The sequence below is a fragment of the Chelon labrosus genome (assembly GCF_963514085.1).
Source record: "Chelon labrosus genome assembly, chromosome: 4".
In the NCBI taxonomy this organism is placed as follows: domain Eukaryota; kingdom Metazoa; phylum Chordata; class Actinopteri; order Mugiliformes; family Mugilidae; genus Chelon; species Chelon labrosus.
Genome location: NC_140340.1, coordinates 22,659,509 through 22,671,843, shown reverse-complemented (window position 1 = coordinate 22,671,843; position 12,335 = coordinate 22,659,509). Strand labels below are relative to the sequence as shown.

The 12,335-nt window shown below is 40.4% G+C and overlaps 1 protein-coding gene across 1 annotated transcript; it reads left to right on the top strand.

The window, feature by feature from the left end:
• Positions 1 to 1,019: 1,019 nt before the first annotated feature.
• On the top strand, positions 1,020 to 3,091 carry LOC311486930 (E3 ubiquitin-protein ligase TRIM35-like; the record flags this gene model as incomplete). Its single annotated transcript, XM_084542951.1, has 2 exons — positions 1,020 to 1,094; positions 1,892 to 3,091. The coding sequence occupies 2 exons, from the start codon at positions 1,020 to 1,022 to the stop codon at positions 3,089 to 3,091; spliced, it is 1,275 nt and encodes a 424-aa protein (XP_084399077.1).
• Positions 3,092 to 12,335: the final 9,244 nt, after the last annotated feature.

The window sequence follows — 12,335 nt, the reverse complement described above, 5'->3', positions numbered from 1 at the left end:
GGTGGTGGGAGTTTAGGAGCTGGACAGCCATGAGGAACAAAGTTCTCCTCTGTGTCCTGCAGTGTGCAACAAAGTCCTGATCCTGTAAGTTCCTGCAAGCTGTTCCTATGTCTACAATAACAATAATAATAATGATGATGATAGTGATATAATTATAATAATATAATATTAATATAATAATAACAGCAATAGCAATAATGATAATGATAGCAATAATAATAATAATACCGGTAATAATAAAAATAATATAATGATAATGATAGCAATAATAATAATAATACCGGTAATAATAAAAATAATATAATAATATAATGATAATGATAAGTAATAATAACAATATAATTATTAATATTATTATTATTATTATATTCAAATGCAATGTATACCCTTCAAGCAATGCATTAAAGACCTGAACACACCTGAACGTTTTCTGGGTTCTTTTTGTTCTATCTATGTCTGTCTGTCTGTCATGTCTGACGTTTGACAAACAAATAAACTCCTGAAAATAGCTTGACGACTGAGCGATTTATGATCACTTTTATTGTGTAGAAACACCATTCCTCCATAGATGTAATGCACTGTAGGAGCGAGTGTCCCTGTTCCAAGATGGCCGCCCTGTAGGCACGCCGCTCCAGTAGGCGGCAGCAGTCGATGTGGCGTCTATGTATATATGTCTATGCTGGCTACAAACTCGCAAGATGGCACCGCCCGTATGATCCAATAAAATAGCTATAGTGAAATATGGGATGGTAAGGCCAGATAACAGGTTCACTAAGGCTTTGTAATATATTGTGATTGTTCTTTATACAAGTAGGCTACATATTTATTTAAAAAAATATAAAAGTAAGTATTCTCCAGTGTAATTCCTGGGCTTCACCAGAATCATTGAATGTATCCACATTATATGGAAATTCAACTGACTGCAACAGAGGTTTCAGTTGTCCATGCATTTTTTATCAGTGAAAAGTACAGTGTACTATATAAGTTACTTAATTCAGATTCTAATTATTCTATTTAAGATGAGGCCCAAACACAAGGCTCCAGACCTGAGAGTGAGGGAGAACGTGCGGAGCATCACGCAACACATCAGACAGGTAGACTACATAATCAGGGTGATGAGCTGAGTGTTAGAGAGTTACTATAAAAGGGCCATGTCAGGAGTGTGATGAGGAGAAACATAGATGCTGTGGACAATGGTATCCTTAATTTAAAGGTACACTCTAGAACTTATGCAGAATTATATGAATTATTATATTGGAGACAGCTCCATCTCCAAACTCTCTGCTGAGCTTGCACATACCTTCGTAGTGCGATAAGGAAAAATTTAGATCTTGCATTGATCGCAACAATAATAACACTTTTTTATTATTTGAACACTTACACTCTTAATTGTTTTGTATAGGTGGGCCACATGATAATGCCCAGAACAGTGCACAGTCCTGTGACGAAATGTCCAGGTTAGAGCAATAGCCCCTCCAAATGTCTGTGCACGTCCCTGTGTCCACATGATGCACACAAAAATAAAGTGGAAAAATCTTTCAAAAAGGCAAAGAGGCACTTAATGACAATAGATTTCCATTTACAGGAATCGTCCTGGTAGCCTCCACCCATTCTCTGACTGTTAGACCAAGAAGCCATATAGACCAAGAAGCACAGTTTATTTGCTGAGAGCACAGGCATACGGCAGCAGACTTCTAGAGACTACTGGTCATATAGCTGCTCTTTTGACGGGTTGTGAGTTTTTTGAAACGCGACAAAGAATCGTCAGTTGGAAATGGCTTGTAGGATTTTTCAAGCAGAGAAAGACCTTTCTTGCTCAATCTGCCATGACATTTTTGACAATCCGGTCGTGCTATCATGCAGCCACATCTTCTGTAAACTGTGTCTGCAGAAATGGTGGACAAATAAAGTGATTCTCGAATGTCCGATCTGTAAGAGAAGATCCTCAAAGAGTGACCCGCTCTGTAACTTGGTCCTGAAGAACATGTGTGAAGCCTTCTCACGGCAAACTCTTTCAAGGCCCGAGGATCTTTGCGGCTACGACAGCTTCAGACCGGTCGATGAGGCCGCGCAGGATCACAAGAGGGAACTCAGAAATCGCCTAAAACCGTTAAGGGACAAACTGGAGCACCTTTGTCAAGTGAACGTTGCGTGGTGTCATTCAGCAAGGATAAACAAGATTCAGGCTCGGCAAACAGAGTGGCTGATTCAGAAGCAGTTTGAGGAGCTTCACCAGTTTCTACAAAGAGAAGAGGAGCTCAGGCTCACCGCACTGAAAGAGGAAGAGGAACAGAAGAGTCAGCTGATGCGGGCGAGGATCGAAGATTTAAGCAGAGAAATGTCAGCCCTGACGGAAACAATCAGAGCCACGGAGGAGGAGCTCATAGCTGAAGATGTGCCATTCCTGCAGAACTTCTCGGCTGCAGTGGAAAGACTACAGCAGCACCCCCTGCTGGATGATCCACGTTTTGACTCAGGATCTTTGGTAGATGTGGCCAAACACATGGGCAACTTAAGCTTCAACATCTGGAGCAAGATGAAGGACATGGTCTCGTATTCTCCTGTCATCCTAGACCCCAACACTGCAGAGCCACACGTTAAGCTAACTCAGGACCTGGACACCGTAATATATGTACACCAAGAGAACAAGACATGTCCAAAAAAACCAGAGAGCTTTGAAGACTCTGTCACCGTTGTGGGCTCCGAGGGCTTTGTCTCGGGGACTCACAGCTGGGACGTCGAGGTTGAGGATAACGAAAACTGGGCGGTGGGTGTTGTGGTAGAGTCTGCGCAGAGTAATGCAGGAATGCAGACCGGATGCTGGAGCATACGGTTCCACGACGGCAAATACAGAGTGTCCTCGCCAAGGGTTAGGGACAAAGTCCTCACGTTGAAGAAGCCACTCCAGAGGATCAGGGTACATCTGGACTGCGGCAGACAGAAAGTGACGTTTTACGATCCGGACACAAACGCGAGCATTTACAGCTTCTCTAAGACTTCCAGCGAGAGGCTGTTTCCCTTCATCAACACTCTGCATACGGTCCCACTGAAGATAGCACCACTGAAGGTTTCTATAAAGTTAGAGCCATAGGCGGTGATGTTAATGATGGTTGTTATAGTTGATGATAGAAAGATCTCTCATTTTGAGTCCACTATTTCATTTTAATAATTTACTAGATGTGTGGGTATGTTATTTTGCTCTCTGGTGTACAGAAAGACACTCTGTCAGCTGGTTTGTTAAGCAACAGGTATTAAAGATATTGACGTTAATTTAAGGAGGCTAGTTTGTGAGTGAAATTAGAATTGGTTTGTTAGATTTATGAATAAAGCAAGGTTCATACTTCTGCGGGACATAGACTCCGTAACCTATGTACGTAACCTACGTATGTACATAACCTACATATGTATGTAACCTACATATGTTGGAAACCTATGTTCGTAATCTACGTATGTACGTAACCTACATATGTATCTAACCAACCTTGATGTGTTCCATCTTTATTAATCCAAAACAATCAATTAGAAAATTGCGGAGATGGAGAAGCAGCCGGAAATACTGAAGCGGAAACAAGCTACTACCAAGTGAACCAGTCGCAGTTCAACATTTCTGGAGAGGTGCACGTCAGGCTCTACGTAGGGTCTGGGTTGACAACATATAAACTGTGCACGAATGGGTAGAAAAAGAGATTATCTAACCCAACCAAATCAACTGTGTCCATATTTAATTTTGCATATTTTAAATTAGGATGTTTAACTTAGATTAAAATGGTTAAATGAAGGCACATATACAGTATGTTTGATTTATTTAATCCATATACAAAACCAGTTTAAAATTCAGTTTAATTTTCTTTTCCAGGTTTAACTCCCAGCAATCTACTTTTGCCTCTATATCTCACGTAAAAAAAATATTTTTACGACATGCACGTTTGGGGTCTTCTTTTTAGCACAACTTCACCTAAATGAATGATCCGATAATTATTCTTTTTGCTTTAACCCTTTTCCGCTTTGAAAATGTCACGATCTGATCAGGCCAGTGTACTCATAGACTGGCAAAGGTTAACAATGCGTCGCTGCAGTCTAAAAGTAAATTTAAGTAGTGTTTTAGTTTAGGTGCGGGGACATGTTGTTGTCAGCATGGAAACCAGGGAACGCAGCTTGTCATTGTTCATCACTGACACACAATGTCTGGTCCGCGATGAGAGACGGATAATGGCATTCAAACTTAGTGAGTTACTAAGAGGGAGTTCATGAGAGGCCACGACTCAAAGTGAAAATCACTCCGGGACTCAGAGCTGTCATCTGACATCTGCCTGCTGCCATCAAGGAATGTCATTGCTATGGGGTGATGGGGGGCTGCCTGGTCTGGTCTGGTGTAGGTTGGTGCTACATGTCTAAGTAACATCCAGATCCAAACGTTTCCCAGCAGAACATTGAATTGTCACAAGATGCTCAATGTTATTTACTTCTCCTGACAGTGGTTTTAATGTTCTGGCTGATGGGAGTACATGTGTGCACATGCTCTTGCTGCATTCCCGTCTTGCCACATGAGTCATGTTCCACACTAATCGCAAATCATCACGCAACTCGTAGACTGAGCGCAACGTGCGTGCGGCATGCTTTTGTTTTATTACGGAGGACACATGCATCCCGGTCTGGGCCCCCCCATCACAGGGTCCAATATAGACCGCAGAGCTGCACATCAAGTCTTGGCCGGATTAACCTTTGAATTGCTTTGGGACTCCGCTGACATTTAAGTCCCTCTAGTTAGCAGCATTTATGTACATAACACAGTTTTTTTCCATGTATTTGTGTTTTAATGGTTGTTTTGTTTTGTTCTGTGGTTCTCAACAGGGCAGAGCGCTGACTGGATGCTGCTCTGGGTTTGCAGCTTCTTCAATGTTTATTTTAAACAGGGAATTTACATTTTGCCTTTTTTCTTCTTGCCTTTATTTGTACAACTACATATTTGCACTGTTGCTGCACTGTAAAAAAAAATAACTTTATACACAGACCTATGCTCTGTACACTCCTTAAACACATCAGGATTTAACTGTGGAAATTCTTCACTTTTTCGATTTCAAGTTTGTGAATTTGTAATTTATTTTTATAGTGTAAAGTCTATTGGTGCCTGTAGATGACTCAATCAGGAACAACATCTCATACCATCATAATATATAACTTAATGTTTGATTTCTTGTGTGTTGTTGCTTTAAAATGCAAGAGTCTGTATTTACTGCCAACAAAATTCATCCTGCAGTGAACCTGCACCCTGTAGATAGCCTAGAAATCTCTCATTCTTCACTTGTCCTGCACATGCCATATACGTAGCAGTATATCCCATGTATAATATTAGAATCTTTAATTTTAATTTTCTGATCACACTTGTGAATTTAACTGGCCAGTCTTTTTTATTTTCCCCTTTCACTGGAATATAAAATAAATATTTTTAGTCCAAAATATTTTGTCCAAAATTGGTGAAATATCCTCAATCATAGTTTGTGTGATCAGAAAAAAATTAAAAAGCGTAGCAAGTAGCAAACATATATATGTGAGATTTATCTACGAAACCAGTTTTGGATGCCGACCTGACTTCCCCTGCTCATGAATATTTTTTGCAGTGGAAAACTGGTCTGGAGTCTCTCTGTTGGGCACTGATTACACTCCCACAAAGACCTGCTGGGCCAATCAAATCATGTGGGTGGGGCTTAATGCGGTGATGGCCTGCAGTTTTGGAGTGAAAAGTTAGTTTAGTTGCAAAATGCTATGTGGCTACGGCAGGCAGGGCAAAGAGACATACCGTTGAATCTTGTTTGACAGAAAAAAGGTTCAGGTTGTAAAAAACGGTAATTCCCCTTTAAATGTCCTTCACAATAAAAGGGCGTGTTAGTGTGTTCCAATGATCAGTAATGCACAGGTCTAAAGACTGATGGTGCTTGCGTTTCTTGTGTTTAATTGTTAAATTACATATAAAAATCATGTAAGACTACACAGTTGTTTCAGCATAGTCCTACCAATCAGGATATATATATGTTCAAATGATAGCCTTCTCACAGGGCAGTAGTATTTATGATAGGCGCAAAGGAGGAGGTGAGGTAGCGTGGGGGATAGACGGGTTGACGAAATACTAGACGGTGAGCTGGGGTGTCACTTTTTTGTTTTTAATTTCATTAATAAGAAATGAAAACATTTGTCTAGTCAAAACTAAGATAATTTTCTGTCTAAATCCTTTTACAAAACTGCAATTTCGGCTCACTGCTGCCACCTGCTGTTTAGTTCTCAATTCTTACTTAAACAACGCAACCTCTAGTGGACAAATTAGGAATAGGTGCCAATTTTATTAAAAAACAAAACAAAAAAAAAAATTGCAGTTATTGTTGTTATTGTCTCCTACCTAATTTTTGCACTTTGCAAACTCATCCCGCAGGGCCAGATTGGATCCCCTGACAGGCCGGGTTTTAGCCCACGGGCTGTGTGTTTGGCACCCCTGATTTAAATCTTTTACCAGTCATTAAAGTTGTATTCTTCTTTCTCTGTGTGTCGTTTCACTCCTGTAGGTCATACGAAGACTTTTTCTGGTATATAGTTATTTGTTTGTCAGCAGCAGGTATTTATTTTTTGAATTTAGGTGAAGTGACTCTTTAAGTGCAAATAATTTAAATATAATTAATACACTGGCAAAAAGAGCATCTCAGTATCTTTCATGGTTTTCACAGCAACACTTGTTAATTGTGTTATTCTTCTGTTTGCTTTTCTAAAACTGTGTATTTTTCTCTTTAAATCCCCCAATGAATCCACTTTTTGTGAACTCTCTGTACAAGTCATACTGAAGCTGATATAAAATGTGCATGAGAATTTGCTCTTTTTATTTTTACCCGTCTTATTGGAAGACGCCTGTTGTGTAAATATTTCTTTTCCACAGGAGCATCTGATGCTTTTGATGCCTCACCGAGTAATTCTGGTTCTTCTGGGTCTTACTTGGATATTTTTGGGCTTTGAAACCACTGCAGGAACTTTCTGGACGGGCAGTAATACAGTGAATGTAAAAGAAAGTAGGTTTGTCACGCAAGGAAAAGTTGAGGATGTTGGAGACTTTACACATAAAGGCGTTGAGGGCACATCGGATGGACTCAGGATTTTGTTTGGTTAAAGAGAAATGAAGCGACTGAAAAGTGTACAGTGCCTCGTTCAAGGCAAAGACGACGACTGTTGAATACGACGTGTTTTTTTCTAGGTTTTTCACTTTGATGTGTCTTTTCAGATGTACAGTGTCAAGAGTCTTGAATACTGCAAAGGACGCTACATGAGATGCTGCTATTAAATATGTTTGTTTGCAATGTGAAAACTCAATAAACACAAAGACCAACAACCTCTAAGGCTCACAAATTAACACCGTGTTCCTCACTGGAATCCAGACAGTTCCTTATTTGCAAAGTAAGTAGAGCTCCCCCTGGTGACTGGCTGCAGTATAGGTCATAAGCTCCACCTTCTCCATGCTAGTGGATGAGACTTGGGCCAAACTAAAACACTAAAATACACATCAAATAACTTTTATTTGAAGGATGGTTTCTGTCATTTTATGTAGTTAATAGATAGATAGATAGATAGATAGATAGATAGGTTTTATTCGTCACATGCACAGTTATACATAGTACAATGCACAGTGAAATGTATTGTTGTACCTGCAGCCAGTAGTAAAAAAATATAAGTACTACAGTAAACAGTAGTTTGCACACAAGGTAAGCAATATAAGTGTAATGTACACCGATAGAGAAATAAAATAAAATAAAATAAAAATAAAAATATAGACTGAATAAAAATATAGACTGGTAAACTTAGAGGGGGGGTAGTTGTATATGTACATACATTTACAGTATTTAGCAGCTACATGAATAAAGTGCAGTGATATTTAAGTCCAGCTAAGGCTCAGAGTTGAGCAGGCGGATGGCATGAGGATAAAAACTCTTCTATCATCAGGCATCGGAAACGCCGGCCTGATGGCAGTAGAGAGAAGAGAGAGTGTCCGGGGTGACTGGGCTGTTTCAGGATCTTTGTGGCCCTTAACCTGCAATGTTTGGTGTAAATGTCCTGCAGGTTGGGGAGGGGGGTTCTGATGGTCCACTCCGCTGAACGGACCACCCTCTTGAGGGCCAGGAAGTCCTGCCTGGTACAATTTCCCATCCAGGTGGTGATGCTCCCACACAAGATGCTCTCGATGGTGCAGGTGTAAAAGTTCCTGAGCACCTTGAGAGGGAGCTTAATATAATGTTGATAAATGTTCAAGTGTAAATTTTTTGAATAAGTTTCATTTTAGTTAGTTATTTGACAGTATAAAAACAGGATGTGACCTAATGGCGACCACCAGTTCCCATGCCAACCGCTCCGTAAAGCGGTCCTGTGGGACCGTGAGACTTGTAAAAGACAACTAAAAAAAAAAAATAAGTACAGTGTATAATCCAACATTTCCTTGTAACAGGTGGAGGTAGAGCAGAGTGTAGTATTTATTAAACGAAAACGCGAGTGAATCTGGAGGAAGTGTGGGCGGGGCATCGATATCGCGTGGCTCCACTCTCGGATCGTACTGATCAGACTCTGACTACAAACTCGCAAGATGGCACCGCCCATATCCCCGAGAAAATAGGATGAGTTTGGCCAATGAGAGGAAGTGGAAACGTGTAGTCCATATTTATATACAATCTATGCTTTAAATCAGAGATGGATTAAGAAGAAAGAGAAAGACCTCAAGAAGGCAGTTAAAAGAAATACATCATTGTAGAGCTGGGTAAAAACTGCCAGCAGGCCAGGTGCAGGAGATGAAGCATTTTGATAATGATAAAACACCATCCTACATAATTTATTTAATGTAAAACAGGCCTATCTTATCAGAAGCATTTTCTGTAAGTTACAAACACTGCACTATACAGTACAGCATGTGCCATGCATAGTATTGTGAATGTATAGTATTCGACCGGGAACCCATCACTTCCAGGTGATTTCCCTGTTTGCATAGCTTGAATAGAATTTTTTTTTTACCTCTTCCTGAGACACAGGATCATCAAGAAGAGCAGCCTGCTCAGGAGATATAGTTGGAAGCTTTACATTTGTGAAAAATTCTTGCAATAATAAATAATTTTGAGTGCCAGATGATCTATACAGATTCTCATAAAATTCTTGGAAAACATTGTTCATTGCCTGAGAGGACGTCACCAGAGAACCCCCTGCTCTAATTGCCGGAATTGTGTGGGCACAACTCTGCTCTTTTAATTGTCTGGCCAATAATCTGCCAGTTTTCTCCCCTGACTCATAAAATGATGTTTTATGTCTAAACAGAGCATATTCTGCTTTTTATTGAAGATGTCATTGAGCTGAAATTTACATTTGCAGATATCTTTAAATAAGTTTTCAGAGTAATGGTCTGCCAATTCTTTTTCCATTCTACTTACTTCTGATTCCAATTTTGAAATATTAGCTAAATGTTCTTTCTTCATTCAAGAGGTCTCTGCTATGATTTTGCCTCTAATGCCTCTAATGGAAGCTTTAGAAGCCTCGCATTGCCAAAGTATCTGTGCTGCCCATATTAGCCCAATTAGCAAATACTTCATTCTGCAGCAGAGATGTATTCAGTCTCCATCTGCCTCGCCTAAGTGCGTCTGATTCAGGGGTCGCGTTAACCTGATATTTTCCGCCATGGACCGTGTTTTTAAAGCTCTGACGAAAAAATCTGAAGGCAATCTGTCAGTTTGAATGGTGAATGGTGCAGTTTATTGATTATATATCAATCAAACAGGATTGTAGGACTCAACTGAGCCGGTTAAATAGACATCTAGATTTGATTCTGCCCTGCGATAGACTGGCGACCTGTCCAGGGTGTACCCCGCCTTTCGCCCGATGACAGCTAGGATAGGCTCCAGCAGACCCCCGCGACCCTTAAAAGGAATAAGCGGGTACAGAAGATGAATGATTCATGATTCTTGAGTCGTCTTTGAGTCGGGTACAGAAGATGAATGATTCATGATTCTTGAGTCGTCTTTGAGTCGGGTACAGAAGATGAATGATTCATGATTCTTGAGTCGTCTTTGATGGCCGGTTGTATGAGCCGAATCTTTTTTTCCACCGCTACTGAATATTAATTAAAAATTAATGAAAATTAAATGCTATTGAATATGTCATTATTATCATTTAAAAATAAATAAATAATAATAATAATAATAATAATAATAAAGTGACGGGTAAAAATATATTATGACGGGATTTTTATGACCCTGTCAGTCAAAATGACAGACAACGAAAAAGTCTAGCGCAACCTCTGGTCTGATTGTACATTTACACAAAGTTCAATAGATGTGTGGTCCGACAGAGACATAGCATTGATATTGCTGTCAGTGACTGCATTGGTCAAGCCCTGAGAGATCAGAAAAATATCGATCCTCGAGTACGATTTGTGACAGTGTGAGTAAAATGTGTATTCCACAAAAAGGTGCAAAAGGGGCCACAACATCATTGGACAGCATGCAATCACACAAGTTCCGGGCCAGAGGGGAGGCAACATCACCATGTGTGCAGCCATTAGCAATTGTGGCATCCTCCACCACCATGCCATACTGGGTCCATACAGCACTGCACTACTCCTTCAGTTTCTAGATCAGCTGCACAATAACATTCTCCAACAGGAAGGGGAGCCAGGGCAACCAGAGCAAGTCCAATATGTTGTCACTTGGGATAACGTGAGCTTCAGTCGGGCTGCTCTGGTTCGCACCTGGTTCAATGACCACCCCAGGTTCAGGGTCCTTTTTCTGCCAGCATACTCCCCTTTTCTGAATCCAATAGAGGAATTTTTCTCAGCGTGGCGGTGGAGAGCCTATGACCACAACCCATACACACAGCACAATCTCCTGGAGGCAATGGTGAATGCCTGTAAGGATATTTCAATTCAATTCAATTCAATTTTATTTATATAGCGTCAATAACAATACAAATCGTCTCAAGACGCTTTACAAAAACCCGGCCTGAAACCCCCAGAGCAAGCCTGAAGGCGACGGTGGCAAGGAAAAACTCCCTTTTAACAGGAAGAAACCTTGAGCAGAACCCAGCTCATATGGAGGGACCCATCGGGTACAGACAGAAGAAAGAGAGAAGAGAACAGCAAAGAGAGAAGAGAAGAGAACAGCAATATAAACATACATCTGTCATAGATACACATATCTGACTAAAGCGTACATGTGGAATCTTATGATACAAACTTATGATGTTACATTTCTCTGGAATCTATCCAGGGTTGGATCCAACACACAAGGGGATATTTCCCATGCTGCCTGGCGAGAGAAGACATAATGTGTGAAGTTGATGAAATACTATGGCCTGACCCTGACCTGAGACAAGATCATGCTGATGTTAATGCCGATGCTGATGAACCTGTATATGTGCTCAATGTGGAAATACTGTGAATATGGAAATACTGTAATACACCCTATTCTTGACATTTTGGTGGCAGTGTGTTGAATTAATCCCTCCTGTGTGTAACAAACACTCATGTAGTGTGTGTTTTGACAGCTTGTGTGTATAGTCTGAGGGTAAAAACTGATTTGGCCCTCAGCCAATCCAGTGGAAGGCCATTATTGGTCCTTATAATATTTTTATACTATAATGATAGGCACGTTCTCTCTGCGCCTTGCCTGTCTGGTTTTTTTTCTCAAGGGTCTCGGTTTCCTCCAAAAATCTTTGGTCAATTGATGATTCTAAAATTGGCCCACGAGTAGGGCCTGTTCAGACTTTGCATTAAGATCCGATCTGGGCTATTATATCCCAAGTGACCAGTTTGTGTTCAGACTTGGCATTAACATGCATCTCCATCTGCATCTCCATACAATGGTTGTCTCTAATGGATCTCTACCGCTGCTTCAGAACCAATAACAGCGCTGTTTTATGTGTGTGCGTCATGACGTTATTATTTGTTGATCTCCACCCTGACGTTAGTGAATGCATGAGGTAAACCCATTGACCGTATCATTGACTGTATATACTAAACTCGGAACTTACAGGTCGGAAATTACACGCATATTCGTCTTTGTCCAAAATAAGCATAAATTGCTGCTGCATATGTTTTTAGTGTTTGCTGCTGCATATTGTTTTGTGACAATATCCCAAACTTCTTTTTTTTTTCTCCTCCGAGTTAACCTGTAGCGTGAATGCTATGACTTCTTGGTTACTTCCGAGTTGTCTTGTACGCAACAGACACAACGCAGTTTCACCGAAGTCAAAAGATGGAGAATAAATTCATGAAGCCAGGGGAAGACATCCTATCAGTTATAACTGATAAAGAACTTAAAAGTAAATGGCGC